Below are 26,954 nucleotides of genomic sequence, written 5' to 3' on the forward strand. Positions count from 1 at the left end.
CCCTAACTGCCCACTTACCTCACCCCAAAACACCTCCAACAGCACCCTATACCATCCAACTCTTCAATCCACTCACCTACCTTCATAACCCACACCCACCCCTCACTAAACGGCCTAACACCACCACCCACACCGTTGTTTGTCCATTTATCATTGCAAACTCCCCCAGCATTACAACCTATGCCACCCAACTACCTACTCACCCCAAGCTCCCACTCACACCATCCTCTACACCCCACCTCAACACTACAGTCATTGTAACCAGAGGTAAAAAGGAACCAGCTTGCATAGCAGCCGTGGTGTTGAAGCCCGGGGAGGGAGGTGGAGGAGGATTCGTTTCCAGCCCCCCTCACTTCTCCCCTCTTTCCTACCAGTTCCACTAACGCAGGCAGTCGAGCGGTCACCTCAGCGTCGCGCCGGCGTTCAGGGAGGACCCGTCCGTGAGCACAGACAAGATGGCGGCGCGCTTGCCGCTGCTGGCGGTGGTGGTTCGGAGAAGCCGTGCCCTGGCGACCCTCGGCCCACAAACGGTGAGCAAGTGAGGCCGCTGTGTGTTGCAGGTTCAGGAGGGGAAGGAAGGGTGGCGGAGAAGAGTGGCATGTCACGGGGAATAGGGGAGGAATTGGAGGTCGCGGGAAGTGAGGGTGTCCCGAGGTTACGGGTGGTTCGAGGTCATGGGGGGTGGAAGAGGGTGGCTCGAGGTTATGGGGTGGCTCTAGTTAATGGGGAGAAATGGATGTAATGGGGAGAAAGAGGGCCTGAGGTCACAGGCAAAGAGGGGCGTTGGAGGTCACTGGGAGAGTACGTGTGCTAGGGAGAGGTCATTGCTTGAATGGGTGCTGAAGGCTGAGACTATCACATTTAGGAGTACGAACTGAAAAAGGCTACTGGTGAACTACTAGAAAAGGGATTCCTGTTGATGTGTACTTGATGGACATCATGGGTGGAAGTACAGAATTGTAGAGATGCAGGAGAGACTGCACTTTTGTTCTGTGTCTTACTCGTCAATGGGAGGACGAACCTTCTCAGTCATCGTCCATCTAGCAATCACGTGCTGTGAAGCACGGAAAGGGCATCCATTGCATCGAAGCTTGGTCTGGCCAATCACTGCAACAGAACTTCCCCCAGCCGTCGTGGACCTCACCACGCAGCTGGATCTCGTAGGGGATGTTGAGAGGGTGGGTCTGGGCCTGTAGAACACTTATTCACCCAAATCCATTTACACACACATTGTTCCTTTCTGAAGAATAGGATATCTTCAATTCAAACCCCACACAATGACTGAAAAGAACCATCATCATCCTATGGGATGTATAGCCAGAAGAAGACTTCTACTATGTATGAGATGGCAAACTAGTCTGCTTACAAAGCAATTTCCATCACTGCATCTTGGTATGTGACAATAAACAAATTTATTTAATCACCAACCACACGATACAAAAGTTTAATAGGTGAGGGGGATAAGTGCAGAGAGAACACAAGGTTTTCTTTTGAAATTGTGAAGGTTTCTGGCTTTGACACCTGTTATCAAGACATATTAGTCCAACTCAACTGTCTGCATCAAATCTGTATGCCTCAGCAGTCTGTTATCTTCTTAAACCCTGGGTATCTCATTCTTTTAAAAACCGGTGCACCCAGGGAAAGCCCACGCATATACGGGGTGAATGTACAATTTCCTTATAAACTGTGCTGGATTTGAATCCATTTCCTTGACACTTTTTCATATTGCACTAACTGCTACGCTAACCCTGCAGCTCATGTTTCTCTGGAGATGCTAGGTGCATTAAGGTGGCATGGATGTTGAGGCTGGTGACCATTTTTCCATGTTTGTGAGGCTGGGTAGAGATTGGGAGCACCAGACCAGGAACCATTTATTGCTCTGAGCATGAGTGGGGCAGGGGAATTGGGAGCTGCCTTGGGACCATTATTGTGTGGGGGGCAGGTGAACGGATCTGCGTCTGTGGAAGTGCAAGAAATTGGAGGGTGAAAATGGTAAAAACCTGAGTAGATCAGGAGTCAGTAGATCCCCTTGGAGTGAGGAATTGTATTGTTGAAAGTATTGCCATTTGCTTTGTTGACGGGTGGAGGATCCCAAGGTACAAGGTGTCAAACTTGTAGGCCTTCCAGATTGTTACTGTAGGAGTAAGAACAGCAGTGTGATCCAAGTTTCCCTGCAATACTTGAGAAGAAAATAATAAAGAAGCATGCAAGAGTGACATGACAGAATTAGTCTGCCAAATGTTCGGATTGATGTAAAATAAAAGAGAAATAGTTATCATATTTTACACGTGAAAATGTTTTTAAATTGCATTTTGCTGTCAGTTCTCTCTGTTTGCTCTCTGTTGTCAAAAGTACATTACAGTATTAGGAATTTCTAGCTTTGCTTTTTTGAATGTTTTGCACCTTGCTTAAATATTCCCTTGGCTTTTATTCATTTTTTTGGGTGTTACAAGTGCTGGTTACCTAGCTCCAAACAAACTTCAGGTGGCAGTGGAGCTGATCTTTGGAACTAACAGGAATTTATTCAATGAACCAAAGTCTCCCTAAATCTTAATAGCTGAGCTGCAGTATCAAATGACTCTTGAGTTTGCACGAGTTTGGAAATTAAACTCCAAGACAGCATTGACTTGTTATTTGAAACATATGAGTGGATGGCCTTGCACTCCATATCTGCAAGACCAAGGTTCTCTACCAACCTGATTCCCAGCAACACAGTAACACCCTGGAACATTTCCTATGCATCGAGAGCCATCCCTCAGCAAAGACCGATATTGATGATAGAATTCATTTTCAGTTCAGAGTGCTAACATGGCCTTTAGTTCATTTTGGGAAGGGCCATTTGAAGATCAAGATCACAGCTGCCATGAAACTCATGGTCTGCCTGGGCAGCCATGACCCCCCTCCACCCCCACTGGCCTTCTACATGGTTCTGAGATCTGGACTACTTACAGCAGGTATCTCAAGTGACTGAAACAATACCAGCTACACTGCTTCTGCAAAATCCAACATTTGTAAGAAGGAAATGTGAACCAAAATCAATGTCCTCTTGTATTTTTTCATTGTTCTGTTGTGAACCAAACCAGCTGTTGAATACATGGCATCAGCATTGAGTGGATGGGCCATTCTTCTAAATGACGGTAGCAATTATTTGAAAGCTTTATAGATTGGCTTTTGCATTAATGACTGTAAACAGGATTTAATCAGTGGAAATTCATTCAAGGATTTTGGAATGATCAAAAAATATCCCAAATAGAAACATAGAACACTCCAGAATAGAAATAGCCCTTTGGCCCTTCCAGTCTGTATCAAACTGTTATTCTGCCTCATCCCACTGGCCTGCATTCAGACCATATGCCTCAGTACCCTCCCATCCATCTACCTGTCAAAATTGAGCCTGCTTTTACCAATTTAGCTTGCAGCTCATTCCACACTCCCACCACTTTCTGTGTTAAGTTCCTTTGGATGTTCTCTTTAAACTTTTCCCCTTTCACCCTTCTCTCTCTATCTCAACCTTGGTGGAAAATTTGCATTTTGCTATGCAAACATGAAATCAGACCAATGTGAATATGTAGAGTATTGAGGATATGGACCATGTGCAGGCAGAAGAGATTTAGTTTAATTTGCCAAGTTTTTTTGGTGCATACATGGTGGGTTGAGGGGCCTGATAAAGTTCTGTACTCTGCAACATTCTCTAAATGCTGAAGATGCTCAGCTGCCTCAGCAGAGTTCTGTCTACTCCCTAGAAGCTCCAGCTGACACAGGTTGTCACAGGCCTTGTAACAACAGCATTCTCATCCTCTGTGGTCCTCTCAGCAGTCTTTGGACTTCTGTCTGCATCCACTTTCCAGCAATTCTACCATGGATTTTTTGGAAATGTTAGTGCTTCGGCCTATTATGAATCAGTCTCCAATTTTATTCATTTTCTTTGTCATCAACCAGTTGGACAGCAAAGTTAGCACAACGTTCTTACAGTGCCAACATCCTGGGTTCAGATCCAGTGCTGTCTGTAAGCAATGTGAACATTCTCCCTGTGTCTACATGGGTTTCCTTTGGGTGCTCCAGTTTCCTCCCACCCTTCAAGACAAATGGAGTAGTAGGTTAATTGGGGTGTTTGGATTGCACTGAAGGGCCTGTTACTGTGTTGGATCTCTAAAGTTAATTAAAACAAAGTAAAAAGTTCAGACACAGGCTCATTTAGTGCCTCTGAATTGTGAATTTATGGATTTATGTGGCATCTATTTCTGTCAACATTCTCAGAAATTATCTTGGTATTTTCACATTGCACTGTGGGAACTGGCTGTGGACAAAGTGGATGCTGTGGACATTGCTGAGTTACAGCTGTGACTGCCCTTCAGAAATACTTCTGAAGCATTTCACTGGCAACAGGCAAAAATATTGCCCAACAGAAGTATTTTTCTCCTCCTTTCACTTGCTCTTTTTTTGTGTTCAGTAATTCATGTCCTGTTTGCAAAGCTTATGAAGTTTTCAGCACCTTTCGTTTGAGTTCCATGTCTTTAATTTCCCCCCCCCCCCCAGCCCATGTTGCTAAATTACACCCATGTGACTATAATCAACCTACCAACCCCATACATGTTTGTCCTGGCCTAGTCAGCCTCTGCTATCTCGTCCCACAATGCCCATTGTCCTTGAAGGTGCCTCAATGTTTTGTAGCCTGTAAAATCAATAATGGGGCTTGGGCATATCACAGATAAGTCTGATAGGTCTGTGAGCTGAGTTCCCAGGTGACACTGGAGTGGGAGAACAGACAGTTCATGAAGTAAGAATCAGCTAAGATGTGACCTAATGGAAAAATGTCCTTCATTCATTTGGAAGTGGGAAGGTAAATTTGCAAATAGTTGGTACTAGAAGCTGTTGATAGCTCCTAGAAGTTTCATGCAGTACTGAAAAGTGTTGGAGAAACTCAGAAATCTTGAGGAAGGGTTCAAGCTTGAATGTTGGTTACCTTTTACTTCCTATGGATGCTGCATGACCTGCTAAGTTTCTCCAGCACTTTTGGGTGCTGCACTAGACCCCAACATCTGCAGAGATTTCATACTGTTTTAATTTAATTGCACAAACATTGGGTATTAAAACTTTAAAAAAACACTTAATATAATCTTTCCATTATGAAGGAAGGCTATGTAGTTTCATGGCTATGTGCATTTTGAAAGTCTTAAGTATATGAATCAGGAAATAATTTGTTTTTTTCATAAAAAGTGGTGTTTTTATATCCAAGAAGTTTGAAGTCAACTATATCACTGAACTGAGTTAAATAATTCAGAATCAGAATTTAATATTGTATCATGAACATGTGTGACAAAATTTGTTGTTTTGCGGCAACATTATTGTGGGTTATGGATGCAAAAATTTTTATAAAGTGCATTTTAAAAAGTAAATTAGTGCAATTGAAGAGAAAAAATGAGGTTGTGCCTGTGGTTAATTTTCCATTCAGAAAACTGATGGCAGAGGGGAAGAAGCTGTTGTTGTACCATGGGATATTCGTCTTTAGACCCTGTACCTCCTTCATTATGGTGGTAGTGAGAAGAGGGAGTGGCCTGGGTGGTGAGGGTCCTTCGTGATAGAAGCTGCTTTCCTGTCACATCTTGAGGTTGTCCTTAATGGAGTGGAGACTAATGCCCGGGATGGCACTGGCCTCTGTAGCCTTTTCCTGTCCTGGGTATTGGCACCTCCAGACCAGACAGTGATACAACCAGTCAGAATGCTCTCGACCTATAGAAATTTGCAAATCTTTGGTGACGTACCAAATCTCCTCAAACTCCTAATAAATTATCGGTGCTGATGACCCTTCTTCATGATTGCATTGACATGGAGGCCCCAGGATAGATCCTCAGAGATGTTGACACCCAGGAATTTTAAAAAAGATTTAGACAAACAGCATGGTAACAGGCCATTTTGACCCACAAGTCCGTGCCACCCAAATTACACCCAATTAACCTACACCCCGGTACGTTTTTGAACGGTAGGAGGAAATCAGACCCCCTGGGGAGAAAATCCATGTAGACACGGGGAAAATAAACAAACTCCTTGCAGACAGCACGGGATTCTGATTGCTGGTGTTGTAAAGACGTGGCACTAACTGTTACGCCAACCGTGCTGCTCTATTCTAAGTTCTTTACCCTCTCCACTGCTGACCTCTTGATGAGGACTAGTTTGTGTTCAGTCTTCCTTTCCTGAAGTCCACAATCAGTTCCTTAGTTTTGCTAATGTTGAGTGCCAGGTTGTTGTTGTGACACCACTCAACTATCTGATCTATCTCACTCCTGTACGCTTCCTCACTGCCGTCTGTGAATAGTTTATATACAATTAAATGTGCTTCTCATGGTTTTCTGGAACAGACCCATTCAGCCACTGATCTGCATGAACTATTTGTCATGTGATTTAAGCAGTGGCAATACAGAGTGTGCACAAGTGGGGAAAGATTTATTTAAATAAATATATTTATCCTGTTTTTGAAGGAGATGAGAAATCCATGTAAAATGGGGAAATGACACATGTAACATCCCAGAATGGCCTCCTTCACTTCCCCACGGAGCCTGGCTATAGATGGTTGGGAGTCAAATTTTCAAACACCAAATCCATGTTTCCATGTCAGAAGAAGATTTTATTTTTTTTCTCTGCTCAGCTATGATTTCCTTCTCTCAGGCTCCCTTGTAGTTACCTGTAAGTAAGCAATGGCAAGCGTACTCTGGTTCGCACTAGGGCAGGGTTTGAATGCTGAACTTAAACAGTTTTAGTCAGTTGTAAAAAGAGTGCACAAATGTGAGTGAATGTTATCTTCCAAAATAATTTGTAACCTGTGAAGTTTGGGGTTTTAGAGGAGGGCAGAAGGTTTAGGATACCATGTGCATTTTTGGTGAAGTGTTTATTAAGGGGTGAAAATGGCACTACTTATCCCCTGTTATTTAACTAACAGCCTTTCAGAAAATAGTTAAAAACAACTCATTCTGGGCTGAGTTCTTGGGCTAAGAGAGGACAATCTTGCAACCTGTTCTTTCAGAATCAGAGGAATGAGTTGAGTGGTTTATCTTAATTGGTGTTTAATATGGAGCCCCACTCCCCATCCTTAAAATCAACTATAAAAGCGGGCAGTGCAGTGGGGAATCTATTAGTAAGGGTGTTAAGGATATGCAGAGAAGGCAAGTTTATTGTATGGTCAAGAGGCAAAAGATGTCAGCAATTATTCGAATGGCAGAGCAAAATTAAGGAGCCAAATGGCTGCTCCTGTGTCTTGTGGTCCAGGAGTAAGGGTAGACAATGACCTGCGGTTTACAAGGTGTAGTCTGTGCTAGCCTTGGTGTAATGTCATGACCAGTGTTCGATTATGACCAAGAAGAAGACCACAGTGCTGTCAAGCAGAGCTGCTGGTTAACCATCTTGTACCATCAGTTCATAATTGTCTTTTTTTCTGTAAGATCTTTGTTATCCACTTAATCAGTATTCCACAACTCTCTCTAGATAACTTGTAAAGCAATGCAGCCAAAATCTGCAAGCTGTTTGCTGCTGTATGTTGCTCCATTATTTGGTTTCTGTCCAGAGCACACGTTACTATTATTATAGTACATGGGAGTTAGTGGAGAGGCAGTGTTTTCCAGGTTTTAGGAAAGTTTCTTTTAAACTGTCCTTTTTTAAAAAATATTTGAAAATGGAACACGAGGCAATTATCATTCAACTCAACTTAAGGGATCAATTTAAACTACTAACACTTGTAAACCTGTTAAACTGAAAATTAAGCATCTGACCAAAATGGAACATTTGTGGCGGCTCACCACAAGGTAGGCGAACCGGCCCCGCAGCCGGGGTAGCCGGCCAAAATGGCGCCATTGGGGGCTTCCCTTCCTTCCAGCTCGGGGCTCAGAAACCCACGCTGGCGGACCAAGTGACACCCGGATGACGTCAGCACCCTCCATCGCGGTTCTCAGCCAGGTCCGGGCTGGGAGGAGAAGTGCAGCCCAGCAGCCTGCAATAAACCAGTCTGCTCACTGAGCTCAACCCGTCTGGTTGCGTGTGTTATTGCAGGAGCAGTGTAGCTGCCGCAACACATTATTATTTTATAAGCAAGGCACTTGACTGTTGGACCTTAATCCTTAAACCAGGAAGCAGCTCTTGGAGTAGATGTAATTCACATTCAACTTTTGCTTGGCCTAAGACACAAGAAGTAGAGTTTGATTTCTTTTTTATGTGATCACAGATTGGAGGATTAGTTTATGAACGTGAACACTCCCCCTCCACCTACCACTTCCCCGAACACTGGTACTTTATTTGCATGTTATTCATTCATATATTTCTCACTGAATATTAAAGTGCCCCCACACTGTATCACGTAAAACTAATGGCTTGTGACAAGCGGGATGGGATGTCTGGCTATATGTTCTGGAAACACCATGTCCATAATATATTTAAAATTCTTGAAGATGCTGGCTGTTGGAAAGTTTTGTCTCCTTTCAATTAAATTATTTCAGTATTTTTCTGCACTTGGTTTTCCCATCATGACAGCCCTGAACATTTAAATTTAGTTTACTCAACAAAAGGAGGTAGTAGCTTTCATCTGTCATGGAGTTCTTCAGCACAGAAGCAGGCCTTTTGGCTTAACCTGCTCATCCCGACCAAGCTGGTCCCATTACCTGGTGATTGGCCATATCCCTCTATACCTTTCTATCCATGTACCTTCAAATGTCTTTTGAATCTTACAGTTGTCCCCCTATCTACCATTTCTTCTGGCTGCATGTTTCACATATTTCATGGGTCTATTGTAAACTTTTCTCCTCTCACCTTAAATCTATGACCTCTAGTTTTAGATTTTCCAACTCTCGGTGGGAGAGGGGAGGTGAAGGCTATGAATATTTATCTTTTTAATGTCCCTCCTGATTTTATAAACCTCTGAGGGCTCCCATTACTTTCCCATATGCCAGGGAGAAAAGTCCCAACTGATTCAGAGACTTCTTATAATTCAAGCTGACAAGTCCTGGCAACATTCTCCAGAATCTTTTCTGTGTCTTTTCCAGATTAATGATACCTTTCCTATAGCTTGGTGATTAAACCGCACAATTTTCTAAGTGCACCCTGACTACAGCACTTCCTCAGCTCTTGCTTGGAGGGCCAGCCTAGATTATGTATTTAAGTCTTTGGTGTGAGACTCAAGTGTACAGCTTTCTGACTTGCATATCATTGCCATCTCACGGCGAGTGAAATAGCTGGGCTATGTTTTAGCATAAACCCTGCCTTGTTTCAGGAAAAGAACTGCTGCCTGCTTGGTTACAGAACTATCCATCCTTTAGGATCGGTATGGGAAGGCATAGCACTATTTGGATAACCTTGACACCTGTAACTGGTGGAGCGTCAGGAACATTTATTAATTTGCTAGGCACTGCTGATGGTTTTAATAGCTGGAGAAATGAAACATTTCAAAAGAGCCAATCCTCCTGCGCATCTAAGTTTCTTTTTTTCCTTCCATGCTCCAGGCTCAGATCCATTTAAGTTCCCACAGAAGGATAACGTATGGGTGGTGGGCCTACATTCTGGGAGAAAGAACTATGAGTAAGTTCAAGGAGAACAGCAAAATCATCACTGTTGAAGGAAACCTGTCTTCTGGAAAAGGTGATCTCGCCAAGAAGTTAGCAGACAAATTAGGTAAATTGTTGTTTTTGTTTTGTACTTGCACTGTGAGGTTAATATTGTATACTGCTGCTTGCTTTGTGCTGATGTTTTATGTTTTGCACCATCTGCATAGTTTAAATTATAATTTTAATGAAGCAACACAGTAGAAGACTCTTCCAGCCCATGAAATCTGTGCTGCCCAATTAACCTACTGACCCCATATGATTTTGGAGGGTGGGGCATAACTGGAGTATCCGGACAAAACCCGTGCAGGTCACAGGAAGGACATACAAACTCCTTGTAGACAGCGGTGGATTCGAACCTGTATAGCTGACTCTGTAACAACATTGCACTAACCGCTTCACCAGCTGCGCCACCCTGTTGGCATATTGACGTAGATTCTAGCTATTACTGTGCAGTAGCTGAATACTGATTCATATTCATGGAGTCAGGAGTTGTACAGCAATGAAACAGGCCTTTGTCCTTCATGTTCATGCCAATTTTTGCCAATCTACACTCTTCCCATTTTCTTTGCCAAAGTAGGTACCTGTAGAGCCAATTCTATAACCTCCTCCAGCAGGAAGTTCCAGATATCTATCACTCATTGTATCAGGAAAATTTTCCCCTCTCAATTCCTTTTTAAAACTCCTTCCTCTCCCTTTAAGTGGAACTCGAAGTAGAGCACGTCAGTGCCTCTACTTCCTCAGGCGTTTGCAGAGGTTTGCTATGACATTGAAAACCGTGGTAAACTTCTACAGATGTGTGGTGGAAAGTGTGCTAAATGGCTGCATCATGGCCTAGTATGGGGAGACCAATAACCTTGAGCATAAAGCCCTGTAAAAGGCAGTAGATGCAGTCCAGGACAGCACAGGCAAAACTCTTACCCATCATCGAAAACATCTACAGGGAATGCTGCCGTCAGAGAGCAGCAGCAATCATCAAGGATCCACATCACCCAGCACACGCTCTGTTCCTGCTGCTACCATAAGTAGAGGTATAGATGCCACAAGACTTGCATGACCATGCTCAGGAACAGCTGCTTCTCCTCCATCATCAGTCTCCTCAACAATAACCTCAATCAGAGACTCATTTAAGGACTCTTGCTTTTGCACTTTTATTTCTCTGTATTGCACAGTCAGTTTGATTACATTTGTGTATTCGTTTACATGTGTACATTGAGTGCAGTTTTTTTACACTACCAATAAGTGTTGATTCTGCCTCACCTGCAGGAAAAAGAAACTCGGGGTTGTTTGTGATTTCATGTCTGAAATCTGAATCTAAACTAATGACTTCTTTTTTTGATATCCCTAAAAAGAGAAGTAGATTTTGACTATCTTATTTACGCGTCTTAATTTTGTATCCTTTCATCGTGTCTCTCTTCTCCCTCTACTCCAGAGAAAACAAACTCAGCCTCTCCGATCTCTTCCCAGGACTAAATTCATCAGTCCACACAATATTCTGGCAAATCTCTTCTGCGCTCTCCCCAACCCAATCTCATCCTTTCTATAACATGACAACCAGAACTGTGCACAAAACTACGTGTGGCCTGACTAGAATTTTGTTAAATTGCAACATAACATCCCAACTTTTATGTTGTGTCCTGAGTTAGGTACACCAGCATGCCATGTGCTATTTTCACCGTCCTATCCACATGTTACTGCTTTCAGGGAACCATGGATGACAACCTCTTTGTCCCTCTGTTCATCAACATTCCTTGGTGTCCTGCCCCTTACTGTGCGTGTTGCCCTGTTTTACTTTGCATCATCTCATGCTTGAGGTTAAATTCCATTTACTAATGCTTCTTCCAACTTACCAATGTAAACAGGAGCAGGAGGCCATCTTGCCCATCATGTCTGCTTCCCCATTTAACAAAGTGATGGCTGATCTGACCATGGATTCAGCTCCACCTGCTGGCATTTTCCCCATGACTCTTAACTCCCTCACTATGCAAAAAAATCTATGTTGTAAATATATTTAATGAGGCAGTCTCTACTGCTTCCTTGGACAGAGAAATCCACAGATTCACTGTTCTCTGAGAGAAACTGTTTTCCTCATCTTTGTGTAAATCTACTCCCCTGAATCTTGAGGCTATGTCCCACCCTTCTCATCTCACTTGCCAGTGGAAACAACTTTCCTGCTTGTCTATTCTTTTCGTCTTTTTATGTTTCCATAAGATTCCTCCTCCCCACCCCAACTTTCTAAAGTCCAAAGAGTATAGTCCCAGATGACTCGATCTCTTTTCATCAGCCAACAGTCTCATCTGTGGAATCAACCTGCTGAATCTTTTCTGTACCACCTCTAAATTCAGTCTATATTTCTCCAGTAAGGAGTCCAGAACTGAATGCAGTACTCCAGATGTGACCTTGCCAGTCGCCTGTGTAGTTGCAGCAGGACCTCCCTGCTCTTAAATTCATTCCCTTTAGCAATGAAGGCCATCATCCCATTTGCCATCTTGATTACTTGTTGTTCCTGCAAACCATCCATTTGTGATTCATGCACAAGCACTCCCACATCCCTCTGCACAAAGCTTACTGTAATCTTTCACCATTCAAATAACCAAATCTGCTATTTTCAGAATTAGAATTTATTGTTGTGACTACATCATGAAATTTGTTGTTTTGCACCAACACTATATAAACCACCTTACAAAATAAATAAAAATGCAAGAAAAATACCAAGTAAGGCAGTGCCTTTGGTTCCTTGTTCATTCAGGATTCTGATGACCATGGGGAAGAAGCTGTCCTTGTGTGGCTTAGTGCTCATCTTCAGACTCCTATACCTTTTGCCTGTTGGTAGCAGAGTGAAGAGGGCAAGGCCTGGGTGATGGGGGTCCTTGATGATAGAGGCTGCTTTCTTGATACACCCCTCTTGTAGATGTCCTCGATAGAGTGAAGACTGGTGTCCATGATGTTGCAGGCCAAGTTAACAACCCTCTGGAGGTTTTGTTGTCCTGAGCATTGACACTTGCATGCCAGGCAGTGATGCATGACCTTGCATTTACCACTATTTGCCAGACCCTTGCTCATTCACTTATCTGTATAATACTTCACTCTTTCTGTGTCTTCTGCACACTTTGTTTTTCCATTCAAATTTAGTGTCATTATCAACATCACTGTTCATGTTATCCATAAACTTGCTATTAATCAAACCTCATCACTGTTCATATTAACAATGTTGTACTGGAATACATTGGAATTATCAGCCAGAAGATGATTTCCTTGCACATCTATTGCTTTATCTTTCTGAAATGGTGAGTTGTCACAAATGAATCATTCTATTGTCTTCTGGATTCATGGATCCAATGCCTTTTGCATTCATGATTTACTAACATACTGCATGCTAAATCAAATTATTTTTGCTTAATTATCTTTGCTTTTAGCAAAAGAATCAAATGCTACAGTCATTGTTTGCACTTAACTGCCTAATAATCCTGTATACCCTACGAACTGAGGCTCTGTTAGCCTTTCTTTCCTCTTTCTGGGTTCTTTTCCTACTTGTGTTTGTAAAGATGTACTTTGTTGGAATTTGAGTATGTAATTCATTATGGCACCAAAGTGCTGTGTGGTCAAGAACACGATATTTTTGGATGAGCTATTCTACGAAAGTGAAACCTGAAAGAATATATTTTGAAAACTAAATCTGTCACTATTTGCAGAACTTGCAATAAGCTGAGTGAACACTACGAAATAAAAGTTATCAGCACCAATCATGTGTCATTTCTACTTTTTTAAGCACTTTTTCATTGCAAGGTTTAAAAAAAATGTTAAGGGCAAGCAAAAGCAAGTAGTGCCTTCAGGAGCTTCACAGGACCCTTGGCAAGCACAAGATATTTGTTCGGTAGTACTTTCCTTGAGCATTCATCATCAAATATGATGATCATTGACCACCGTCCAAGCAACTTCAAATGCCATGGATTTTGGATGTATCACTGAAGATCCTTGAAGTTTAAAGTGCATTCAGAAGGTGACTGCTGCAGTTTTCTGGCGCTGCAGATATAAAACGGAAATAGTATTTATTTTGGCAAGAAATGTAAGCATGGCCTGAGTTAAATGAAAGGAGCATGGAAGATAAGAGAGAAAGATCCTGAAGTTAGAAATGCACAAGTTAGAAGAGGAATAGTAAATGATGTGCATAGAACTCAGGGCTCTTTCTCCTACAGATTTCACAGGGAAAATTGATGCCCTGAGCAGCAAGGTGACAAATAATGGAGCCATAATAACTCCATTGTAAAAAAAAAAACTCAAGTAGCAAATGCTCAATAATCAACAAGCATTTTGATTTTGTACATATTTTGAATACAAAATTAAGAAACACATGTTTGTGAAGACTGATTAAGCCACAGTTCGTGGATCATGAGCTGTGTCCATAAGAGTCGTAGAAAGTAATTGAGGGCCCCTCAATATTATGGCAATTTGAAACTAAAAGAGAGGGATTTTGAAACCGGCGAAGTGAAAGTTTTCAGTTACAATAGATGTTAGTTGCTAGTTTCCATAGGTTGGTAAATGGGTGAAGAAGAATCAGAATTTATTGTCGTGAACATGTCACAACATGTTGTTTTATGGCAGCATTATTGTGCATTACAGGTGAAAAATTACTATAAATTTTACATTTTTGTAACAACACTATTTATTACCAAGTCCTTTCAACCGTTTATCACTGATTTACCTTTACATAGGTATGTTATACATCCCAGAGGTTGACATTCATTATTGGGACTTGAAGTTTGGTGATGGCAAGAAATTAAGTGCCCAATTTAATGGTAACTGCAGCATAAAAAAATTCTACACTGACCCCAAATCTCCAGATGGCAATTCCTACCGGCTGCAGGCCTGGATGTACCACATTCGCACGTTACAGTACTCTGATGCTTTGGAACATCTCCTCCAAACAGGTATGAATGCTTTGCAGAAAAAAAACTGTCAGAGTAAATCTAAAAGATAAGGTTCCTTTCAACAGGAGTCTAATTTGCTATGTAAAAATTCTTTACTGAGACTGACAAATAATGGACCATAAGGCAAAAACTTAAAAAAAGAAATTAAGCAAGCATTTATATTTTGGAAGACCTGACCTAAAAATATGGTTAAGGCAGATTTAACTGAACTTTTCAAATTATATTAGATATATATTTTAAGGATAACATAAGAGAGCAGGAGAAATTTGAATCTGCATAGATTTAATGGACCAACTTGTCTCATTTTATGTTATTTTATCTCTATTGATTTACCTTTTGTATTTAACTTAAAATATTCTGAATTATATTTTTAAAGCATATTCACCGTCTGGAATGCATGCTGGCATGGTGGTAGGGGCTGGTACAATAGAGGCATTCAGACAATTTTTAGATAGGCACATGAATATAAGAAAAATAGGTGGTTTGAAGTAGGGAAAAATTAGGTGATTGTGGAGTAGGTTTACATAGGTCAACTCAGCATTGTGGGCTGAAGGACCTGTACTGCACTGTAATGTTCTATGTCTTGGTGTAGTCAATGAATGGGTCTGATGTTTGTCATTTTGTACCAACAGGGCAAGGTGTAGTGTTGGAACGGTCACCATACAGTGATTATGTTTTTATGGAAGCCATGTACAAGCAAGGCTACATCCGGAAGGAATGTAAGTAGGAGTTTGTGCAACAAATTTTTTTCTCATTGCATTCAATTATTACTAAGGAAAATGGCAACAACATTATATTTATTGTCCTCATTTTCTGGCTATTTAATAATTATGGAAGGATCTGTGACATTGCCCTGTTTGACACTGGGTAATAAGCATCAAAAGTTTCCCAACCATTGAATCGAATTGTTGAATCAAAATTTATTGTCACATACATATAATTGTGAAATATGTTGTTTTGCAGCAGCGTTACAGGGGCAAAATTGGTATAAATTACATTTTTTTGAAAAATAAATAAATTAGTGCAAAAAGAAGAGAAAAGTGAGGTTGTGTTCATGGTTCGTTGTCCATTCAGAAATCCGATGGCAGAGGGGAAGAAGTTGTTTTTGTACTATTTGGTGTCTATTTTCAGACTATTGTACCTCCTTCCTGAGAAGAGGGCATGGCCTAGATGTTGAGGGTCCTTGAGTCTGCTTTCTTGAGATACTGCCTCTTAGATGCCCTTAATGGAGTGAATATTGATACCCATGATGGCCAAGTTCACGGCTCTTTGTTGTCTGTTGCAGACTTGTGCATTGGCACCTCTATACTAGACAGTGATGCAACCAGTCAGTATGCTCTCCTTCACAATCGCTCGTCATGATGACCCCAGGATAGCTCTTCAGAGATGTTGACATAAAGGAATTGAAGTTCTTTGCACATTCCACCTCTGACCTCTCAATGAGGTCTGAAGTCCAGTACTCAATTGACTGATCTATCTCACTCATTTATGCATTCTCATTTCTGTCTGTGATTCTGCCGATGACCATTGTGTCATCAACAAATTTGTAAGCTGGCATTGGAATTGTGCCTAGGAACACATTTATGGGTGTAGAGTGAGTAAAGCAGTGGGAAAATCACACATCCTAGAGGTGTTGATTGTCAGTGAGAAGGAGATGTTGTTTACAATTCATACTGACTGTAGTCTTCTGATGAGGAAGTCAAGAATTTACTTGCAGAGGGCCAGGTTTTGAAGCTTACTGACCAGTACTGAGGATATGATGGTTTTGTATTACTCCATATAATGTTGAAACAATCCATCTACTCTGCATGTGTATTAATCTGTCTATATTTTGATGTGGACCTATGTATTAACCTCATCTCAATTTTGCAACAAATCTGAAATTGTTTTTCAGTTCCCAGTTCATGTTCACAGTGCTTCCAGAATATACAGTACTTTCAGTGGTTTTCCTTGTGGAATACCACTTCTCACAATTTACCAATTCAAATAACCCCTGCTCGATCAGCATCTTGCTCAGTGAAATTTTGAACACAGTGAATAACTGTGGTCTCCAAGTTGTTATAAAGCCCGAGAAACATCAGGATGCTGTTAAAAGGATCATTACATCATCTGATGCAGTTGCCATAGAATTAAAGGATAGTTTTAATCCTCCAGAGTCTTGTATTTCATTTCATAATTCAGTAATATTGCCTTGACCCTGACGTAAATCTTTATGCACTCTTCTAATTGACAATCCATGCTCTAAAGCAAGGTCTGAGAAAGGAGACCCTTCTTAGCTCTTTAAGTCATGGTCATTCTGTTCTGTCATTTTCATGCAAGAGGCAAGTTTGATCCTTTGTCCAATTCTAAGAGAAAATGGTAGCCATAAGCTAGAGGGTGATGAATGGATGTGCCTTTTGCATTCATTCCTCATAACCCAACAAATCATCTTTGGGAATACAGGCAGTCCCTGGATTACGCATGTCTGGGTAACAAACAACCTAGTACTTACGAACGGGCTGTTCCCCAATTTGTGCATGCGAATAATTGTACCCCCAATCGGCGCATGCACATAATGTTACCTCATGAATGCTGAATAAGAAACTCAAGTACCTGTTCTGCCTTGCATACAAATTCAGCTTATGGACAGACCCAGGTAACAGAACTTTAGTGCATGTAAATCACATTCTTTCACAACAGTGAAGTAATGATAATAATGCTGATGACTTTATAATTATTATAGATTGCACATTACTGCGCATGTACATATGCACCAAGTTCTTACTTGTTGCAACTTCACAGGTATTTTGTATGAAAAAAATTTCAAAACAACTTAAAAAAAAAAATCAGCTTCATTCAAGTTCATAATCATCTGATTGTGTAATTACAACTGGATGAAGCAGTGTTTTCCATACCTTGATGAAGCCCAAAACATTGGTTATGTACCTTTCTCTTTGTTACATAAAGTACACTGTTTGACCAGCTGAGTTTCTCCAGCGTTGTGTTCTTACCTTTTAGATAAGAAGCACAAATTAATAGATAAATAAATATTCTTTGTATCTGACATGGTTAGATCATATCCTTTGCCAGTTTCACAATGTTTTGTCAGGATGGAACTGATTCTGGGCACTTCCTGATGTTCCCTATTTTAGAGCAGTTTTCTTCTGTAGTTGCCTTTCTTTTCATCCTGATTTTTGATCTATGGTACCAACCAGCAAACTTAAAGCCTACAAGCATAATGTTAAAATTCTTAACAATATCTCTAATACATTTGTAAAATTTTCTTACCACTTTAAGATGCCAGTGAGTTCTATTCGGATAACAGGCAAATCAATCAAACTTCCGTCACTGCTTTGATCTGCATGTGAGATTTGTATTTTCTTTTCTATTTAAATGGATCATCATATTTGGCCCAACATTTTGAATTTGAATTGAAAGTTTGCTGTTCACCAGCTGCCAGTTTCCTTCACCCGCTTTTTCCTGCAGTCACTATGCTCATCCATCACTTCATTTTTTTTTAAAGGTGTCGATCATTACAATGAAATTAAAGGGAACAGCATTTGTGAGTTCCTGCCTCCCCACCTGATTATCTACCTGGATGTACCTGTCGAGGAAATAAAGAAGCGATTGCAACAGCATGGAGAAGTAAGTTTTTTTTAGAAAGTAAGATATAGTCAGTGTGGATGTGTGCTTGGAAATTCACTTTGACTCTTACGCTAGGTGTCACTAATGGCAACTTATAGCAAGCAGAAGACAATTTTGTGTAATATTACATCTTTACTATTACATGACAACAAGAATCTTGAAGTCACAAGAGTTGTTAGAGCCCACCTTGTCAAGGCTTTTGGACAAGAGCCTTGGAGCATATAGCAAGTGATCTTCAAGGTTTCCTTTCAATATAATGAGAATCCTGCCTCCATCAGGAAGTTCCTGCCCTTTACCACTTGGGGATAATTGTTTTCTCTTGGCTCTCCTCTTGTCCTTCAACCTACTGTCTTAAAACCATGTCCCCTTGTGCAGTTCTGAGACAAGAACTGATGAAGTCGTGCAGGGGAATGTTAGAGTTTGTACAGCATCTGATACTGTTGAGAGGCAGCATGTAAATCAGAATTAGGGAGGTAAGGATAGATCTTTGAGTGTTCTGTATGTAACATATGAGTGCAGGAAGGGAAGTCCTTGCACTTTTCAGCTCCTATTGGACAGTGATAAAACCGATCATGTTTTGTTCCATCCATTGGAAGAAGAGGACTCCGTTAGAAGATACCATGAAATGTTGCTGAAGTTCACTGTTAATGTTCACGCAAAACGCAAGTGACCACACAATGCAGGTTTCTTTTTGTTGTAAGTTGTATATCAAAGAGTAAAAAAATATTTTCAGGACAGTTGAAGCTGATTCATTAATGCCATCAGGTTTGAGAGTGCCCAGATGGAAAATCAAGTGTTGTTCTTCCAATTTATGGGGGGCCTTGGTGGAATAGTACACAAGGCCATGAACAGATATGTGAGCATGGGAGTGTGGCATGGAATTGAAGTGGTTGGCCCAGTTGAAGCTGATTCTGGTCATTGAAACACATGCTTCCAAATTCTTTCTTCTTTCTTTCTCTTTGGCTTGGCTTCGCAGATGAAGATTTATGGAGGGGTATGTCCACGTCTACTGTAGGCTCGTTGGTGACTGACAAGTCTGATGCAGGACAGGCAGGCATGGTTGCAGCGGTTGCCAGGGAAAATTGGTGGGTTGGGGTTGGGTGTTGGGTTTTTCCTCCTTTGCCTTTTGTCAGTGAGGTGGGCTCTGCGGTCTTCTTCAAAGGAGGTTGCTGCCCGCCGAACTGTGAGGCGCCAAGATGCACGGTTGGAGGCGAGATCAGCCCACTGACGGTGGTCAATGTGGCAGGCACCAAGAGATTTCTTTAAGCAGTCCTTGTACCTCTTCTTTGGTGCACCTCTGTCTCGGTGGCCAGTGGAGAGCTCGTCATAGAACACGATCTTGGGAAGGCAATGATCCTCCATTCTGGAGACGTGACCCACCCAGCGCAGTTGGGTCTTCAGCAGCGTGGATTTGATGCTTGCGGACTCTGCCAGCTCGAGTACTTCGATGTTGGTGATGAAGTCATTCCAATGAATGTTGAGGATTCCACCCAAGTTAACCTACAACCCCATACAGTTTGGAGGGTGGAAGGAAACTAGAGGAACTGGGCAAAGCCCATGCAGATCACGTGGAGAATGTACAAACTCCTACAGACAGCGCTGGATTCGAATCTGAGTGCCTTGTGCTGTAATAGCGTTGTGCTAACTGTTTCACAAACCGTGCCGTCCAAATGGAACATGGGCGTTAGATGAACAAAATGCATGTTGCTCAATGATGAAATTAAAAAGATCAGTGAGTGTAACATCACTCCACTTATATTGGAACTAATTGGTTGGGTAATGAAGAGGTGATCTGTTGCCAGTAATGAATTATATCATTCCAGTTTTATGCTGCTTTGTGGCAGGTCCCTGAGGTAATCTTACTTTAAATAGTTGAGGTATCTGGATCAGATGGGTGATGTGGGTGTGGTGGGAAACCAGTTTCACCAGTATTATTTGCCGGAAACCTTTAAATTGCAGCACATCTTACACTGCAGCAGGATTTACATTCAACAGGCATAGCACAATATACATGACAAGTCAAATGCTTTCCATTGCTTTAGTCTGTACTGTGATTGCAAGTTACACTTTTTGGTTTTTGTTAGAAATAAATTGGTGTTGCACACTGTGCTTACACAGGGAAAGCTATCCTTTGCTTTGGTATGTCAAAAACGATTGGCTTTACATTGCGCATTTACATTCTGGACACTTTGGAAAAGTTAAAGTATATGAGCAGTGGAGGTGACTGAAGGCAAGATCTGGAGAGAAATAAAGTATATTTATGCATTGCCATCCTTCCTGTACTCCCAAAACCTTTGGTTTTTTTTTGAACCAAAATGTAATCACTGCAAAGATCATTAATTTAGGGAAGTCCTCCTGGTTTCAAGGTGGTGAGCTTTTACCCAAAGATCTGTATGAATGTGAGCTTTTTATTGTGGCCTCATGATCTTGGCTCCTGTGATGTGTGAAAGAAACTGGTTAAGGATCGAGTTGAATTGTATATTGTCACTTGTACCAAGATATAGTGAAAAGCTTTGTTTTGCATGTTATCCAGACAAATCAACCTATATTTGAGCACAGCAGGTAATGCAGTAATAAAACAATAGAGCTGGGGAAAGTGTTACAAATTCAAAGTGCAGAGAAAAGTACAAGGGAATCTGGCGAGAATGAAGAATTTAAAGACTTGGGAGAATTTGATTTAATGGATCTTAGAAAAATGCCCAGCAAGTTACAGGAAACTTAGTGTCCTTTTTGGAAATGTTTCCGCATTTCCCTGTGCTCATTCATGGCCCCAGCATGTTGAAATTGTGGCATATAGGCAAAAATGGACCAAGTTAATAGTCCAAAGAATCTTAATGACCTGCCATATGAAGAAATTTCTGCTTTGCAGCTCCTATCTTATTGCTTTAGAATGAAGTTTGAAGCTTTCTATAAATAGCTGTTTCTAGTCATTTACCTGCAGTGCTGCAATTACTTCTATTTGTCAGGCATGTTACTGATACTTGAGGGATTAACATCTCATCCTCCACCATTTCCATCACCTACTACATCATCCCATCACCAGACACATCTTCCCTGCTCCTCCCCTTTCCCTTCAGAAGGGATCACACCCTCATTCACTTCTCCCTTCCCACCACTCCCTACTTGGCATCTTCCCCTGGGCCCACATGCCCACACATCCTTCCTCACTGTGATTCAGGGCCCAAAACAGTCCTTACAAGTAGCATTTCACTTGTGGAGTCCAGTGTTCCTTGTCTCCTCTACATCGGAGAGATTGAGTGCAGACCAGGAGATCACTTTGTTAAGCACCTCAGCTCTGCCCGCCATAATAGGAATTGAAACGGGTGGATCTTCCCCTGGCCAACCATTTCAGTTCTCTGCCCCATTCCCTTGCCGACATGTCTGCCCATGGACTCGTGCACTGGCAGATTAAGACCACCTGAAAATTGGAGGAACAACACCTCATATTCTGTCTGGGCACCCTCCAACCGGATGACATTAATTTAGACCTCCGATTTCTGTTACCCACTCCCTTCTTACTCCCCTATCTTTCCCCATGTCTCCTTTCCTCTAGCTCTATTCCTCTCTCTTCCCTCTGTCTCCTTTGCCCCAGCTCTGCATTCACACAACCTTGCTCCCTGCCATCCTTCAATCATTTCTCACCTTTCCTCTCTCCTGCTCTCCTCTCCACATCTAATTAACACTTGTTGTTCTGTACTCCTACCACTGCCCTTTCTTTTAATTCACAACTCCTCATTGGTCAGGAAGAAGGTTGAGGTGGTTTCATGGAGTCGTACTTGTACAATTGGATGATAGATAAACATTAACTTTAACAAAGAACAGTGAAGATAGAATCAAAGTGGTTGACAAGACTCAAGAATAATCTGAAGAGTTACAAAATGAAGCTTCACTACCAGACCGTTCCCTCAGGTAGATCCATTCAGCCCTCACCAGATAGCTACCGAGAATGCACAAGGAGGTGCCATCTTCAGTGAAAGAGATTGGTGAGTGGGTGGGAAGGGAGCAGCAAAAAGCCAAGTCATTGGGTGATTAAAGATTCCTTTCTTTTCCTTGTCGTTTGGCTTGTGGCTTATTCAAATAAAAACAAGCTGATTTCAGATTCCTATTTTTTTTTAAAAATCCCAAGATCTCTGAAAAAGTGATACTGACATAAGTCATTAAGTGGTGGATGTGTCAACTGTACTTCCTTGGAACCATCCCCTTCCTGAGGAAACTGAACTCCTTTATTGTCATACCAATATCCTGCCCCTTCCTAAATGGGAACATTAAAATGCTGGTCTCCTGCCCCTGTTCCTTTCTTAGTTGCTACTGATGAAAGATGCAAGGATGAAGTGGAAGTCTCTCTTGATCATGGTGACGGCAAGTTCCACACTTGTAAAGGATTCATAACAAACAAAAGCATTGATCCCTACCATCTGACCATTGGTATTCTTAAAGCTTTAAATACAGAGTCATACAGAACAGAATTAGGCCCTTCATCCCACTATCCATGCTGACCTATCTACAATCATCCATTTAACAGCTCTCGGGTCTGTCGCCTTTCATGCCCTGGCAATTCAAGTGCTAATCCAGATACTTAAATGTTGTTGGAGTCTCTGCCTCTCCCTTCCCTACCCCCTCAGGCAGTACATTCCAGATTCCAACCCCACTCCTGCTTTGAAAGAAAAATTCAAGATTCCTGTCCTGAAATATAACAGGTGTAATATTACACAAATTTGACTTTAGTCTGCTGTAAAGTAGACAAAGATTTGCCATCAGCAGAAATTACCAGACCCCCTCTACAATCAGAAAGAGAAACAAAAGAGAGTCCCCCAGAGTCACTGAGTGTCTCTGAGTGCTTGATTTTGACATTTCAGAAATAAATTTGGAGAGGTAGGTGGATGGGAAGGATATAGACCATAGTCCTATGGTCCAGGTCAACAGGACTAGGCAGAAACAAGTTTGGCACAGACTAGATGGGCTGAAGGGCTTGTTTCTGCTCCATGCCTCTATTCAAAAGCTGCAGAATAATACAATAATAAAGTCAATGGATTGAGGTGATTTTGAATTCAATACTTTGAGAATGGGAAATCACTGAGGGCAAAAAGTGGGTGAGGCCCCGGCCCCCTTTACAGGATCACATTTGAGAGTGTCCTGTCTGGCTGCATCATCATGTAGGACGGTCGGTGCAATGTTTCGGACTGGAGGTCAATGCAGAGCATCATCAAAACGGCCAAGGAGATCACTACTTTTTCTCTCTCGATGACATTTACTGAGACCGATGCATAAATGGGGTTCAAAGAATTGTGGAGGACCCGTTCCATCCAGCAGAGTATCTTTGACCCACTACCATCAGGAAGGAGGCACAGGAGCATCAAAATCAGGCCTGCCACACTGGGAAATGGCTTCCCCCCCCCCCACAGGTTGTGAGATGAATAAACAGTAAATTATCTCCAAATATTTATGTATATTTATTTTAAGTTGTATCTTTATGTATGTGATTACTATGTGTACATGTATGCACTGTGGTTTTGAGAAATGCTGTTTCACCTGGTTGTATTACGTACAGTCAGAATATACTGAACTGGAACTTGTGAATGGAGCTATGCAATTTGGAAATATTGAACTATAACCATATAACCGTTTACAGCATGGAAACAGGCCATGTCGGCCCTTCAAGTCCGTACCGGTTCACTTGAACAACTCCACTAGCTCCTCCGCAAACTCCTGAGGAAGCAGAGGCTCTCTTCATGATGCCATTGGTGTGACTATGGTTGAACGATTTGTTTTCATTTAAAGCATATCAGTGTACAAATTATCACAGAAGGTTTATTGTATATTTGTATTAAATTAGGATCATTAGAGAAGGAAAATGCCATTTAATCCCATGCTGATCTGCAATTTAATATATGCAGATAAGTGATAGAATCTGGGAATGGAAGGAGAGGAGAATGGAATAAAATGGTATTAATGTAAATAGATCCAAAACAGGTCTGTTTCTGCATGGCATTTTTCTACGACTCAATTCTGCCATTATTCTGCGTTCCTTTGACTTCATTTTCATTTGTGGAGGAGTTTAAAATACAGAAGTGTTGCCTAATTTCAATTCCTGATTCTTAGTTTGGGTCCTTAAGAGAAAAACCATTCACGTTTTCCTGATACAAGATGAAAGATAAATCTTTGAGTAAAGTGCCTAAGACCCTGTTTGCTGCTTGGAATGCAGTTACAAAGGCATTAGTTCTGCTCCCCACCATGACTACCAGCCCCCCCACATCTCCATCGGGCACACAAAACTCAAAACGGTCAACCAGTTTACCTATCTCGGATGCACCATTTCATCAGATGCAAGGATCGACAATGAGATAGACAACAGACTCGCCAAGGCAAATAGCGCCTTTGGAAGACTACACAAAAGAGTCTGGAAAAACAACCAACTGAAAAACCTCACAAAGATAAGCGTATACAGAGCCGTTGTCATACCCACACTCCTGTTCGGCTCCGAATCATGGGTCCTCTACCGGCACCACCTACGGCTCCTAGAACGCTTCCACCAGCGTTGTCTCCGCTCCATCCTCAACATCCATTGGAGCGCTCACACCCCTAACGTCGAGGTACTCGAGATGGCAGAGGTCGACAGCATCGAGTCCACGCTGCTGAAGATCCAGCTGCGCTGGATGGGTCACGTCTCCAGAATGGAGGACCATCGCCTTCCCAAGATCGTATTATATGGCGAGCTCTCCACTGGCCACCGTGACAGAGGTGCACCAAAGAAAAGGTACAAGGACTGCCTAAAGAAATCTCTTGGTGCCTGCCACATTGACCACCGCCAGTGGGCTGATAACGCCTCAAACCGTGCATCTTGGCGCCTCACAGTTTGGCGGGCAGCAGCCTCCTTTGAAGAAGACCGCAGAGCCCACCTCACTGACAAAAGGCAAAGGAGGAAAAACCCAACACCCAACCCCAACCAACCAATTTTCCCTTGCAACCGCTGCAATCGTGTCTGCCTGTCCCGCATCGGACTGGTCAGCCACAAACGAGCCTGCAGCTGACGTGGACTTTTTACCCCCTCCATAAATCTTCGTCCGCGAAGCCAAGCCAAAGAAGAAGCCAAAGAAGTTCTGCTGGGAATATCAAGAGGACAAAAAATGGAAGTGGTGCTTTTTTTTGTCAAATTCGTGTTGAGTCTTAATGGTGAAAAATTTTGGCAATGGGATTGACAAAATTGATGGAGACAGTTACGTTTGTTCAGTAAAGAACTGATTTAATAAAAACAGAAAATGTTGGGAAAACCCAGCAGGTCAAGCAGCATCAGAGGAGAGAGAATCGGTCAACGTTTCGAGTCTGGGACCCTTCATCAGAACTATGAAAGTTACAGAAGAAGATGAAACTCTGCTCCAAATATCTGAACATACAAAGGAAAAGTTTAAACTCAAGTCTTAGGACATTGTCAAGTGGGAATGGGAATAATGAGTGAGCAAGACTCATTGTAAGTTGATTCTGAACTCCAGGGCCCTTGTCTAATTTTAGTCAGCATTCTGGTTCAAGATGCTGAGTCTTGACCACGCATAAATTGTTGGGCAGCTGTCAGCTATCTTCGCTGGCCATTCAGGAAGATGTTATGTATTCTATGGAGCTGTTGAAAGAGAGCATTCTGACATCCTGACAAATTTTAACCGCTCACTCAACATCACCAGAAGAGCAGCAATGTTTGTTTCACAGATTATTGAATTTATTTCTGTGTATTATGGGACTAGATGGAAAATTAGTTTGGCCTGTTTCTGTGATTTGGCATTCTAAGGATATGTGGCCATGTTTTGCACATTAGAATTTCAAAGCAATTCACATAATATGCTATATTTTAAACCAGATTTAATATAGATTTTTTTTCCACTATCTACTTGAGTTATTTGCAGGCTCTTGAATGCAACTATACAGATTAAAGAGGAGGAGGTGCTTGCAGTCCTGAGGCATTTAAGGGTAGCTAAATTCCCAGCCCTAACAAAATATTCCCTCGGATCTTGAGGGAGGGTAGTGTAGAAATTGCAGGGGCTCCGGCAGATATTGTATATCTTTGGCCACGGTTAAAGTGATGGACGATAGGCCTTCTGAATAATCTGGGAAATAATAGGCCAGTTATATGATGTCATTAGTGAGTAAATTATTGAAAGGTATTCTAAGCAATTGGATATATATTTGTATATCAGGGACTGATTGTTGATAGTCAACATGCCTTGTGTGTGATACGTTGTGTATAACCAATCTTGATGAGTTTTTTGAGGAGGCTAGCAGAAAGGTTGATGGAGAAAAGGCCATGAAAGATGTCCACATGGACTTTAGTAAGGCCTTTGACAAGGTCCCACAAAGGAAATTAGTCAGTAAGGTTGAGTAACTCTGTATTCATGTTGAGATAGTAATCTTCTGTAACTTTCATAGTTCTGATGAAGGGTCCCAAACTCGAAACGTTGACCGATTCTCTCTCCTCTGATGCTGCTTGACCTGCTGGGTTTTCCCAACATTTTCTGTTTTTATTAAATCAGTTCTTTACTGAACAAACATAACTGTCTCCATAAATTTTGTCAATCCCATTGCCAAAATTTTTCACCATTAAGACTCAACATGAATTTGACACAAAAAAAAGCACCACTTCCATTTTTTGTCCTCTTGATATTCCCAGCAGAATCAGGAATTCAGCATTGGCTTTGCAGAAGCCAATGGTAGTAGATGATCCCCTCTCTGACTGGAGGCCTGTGATTAATAATATGCCTCTGGGATCAGTGCTAGGCCCATTGTTGTTTGTCATCTATATTAACCATCTGGATGAAAACATAAATTGGAGCAGTAAGTC

The 26,954-nt window shown here is 41.7% G+C and overlaps 1 protein-coding gene across 2 annotated transcripts in view; it reads left to right on the top strand.

The window, feature by feature from the left end:
* Positions 1-421: 421 nt before the first annotated feature.
* The window catches only part of ndufa10 (NADH:ubiquinone oxidoreductase subunit A10), a 64,331-nt gene continuing 37,798 nt past the window's right edge, over positions 422-26,954 (top strand). Inside the window, exons 1-5 of one of the 2 annotated variants that reach the window (XM_069934286.1) lie at positions 422-530; positions 9,480-9,648; positions 14,291-14,506; positions 15,139-15,225; positions 18,009-18,130. In XM_069934286.1, coding sequence (XP_069790387.1) covers positions 456-530; positions 9,480-9,648; positions 14,291-14,506; positions 15,139-15,225; positions 18,009-18,130 — 669 coding nt within the window. In that variant the 5' untranslated portion in view covers positions 422-455. Of the gene's footprint in view, positions 531-4,726; positions 4,841-9,479; positions 9,649-14,290; positions 14,507-15,138; positions 15,226-18,008; positions 18,131-26,954 lie in introns of those variants that run through there. The other variant, XM_069934287.1, reaches the window with a different exon arrangement.

This window comes from Narcine bancroftii, chromosome 4, assembly GCF_036971445.1.
Source record: "Narcine bancroftii isolate sNarBan1 chromosome 4, sNarBan1.hap1, whole genome shotgun sequence".
Taxonomy (NCBI): Eukaryota; Metazoa; Chordata; class Chondrichthyes; order Torpediniformes; family Narcinidae; genus Narcine; species Narcine bancroftii.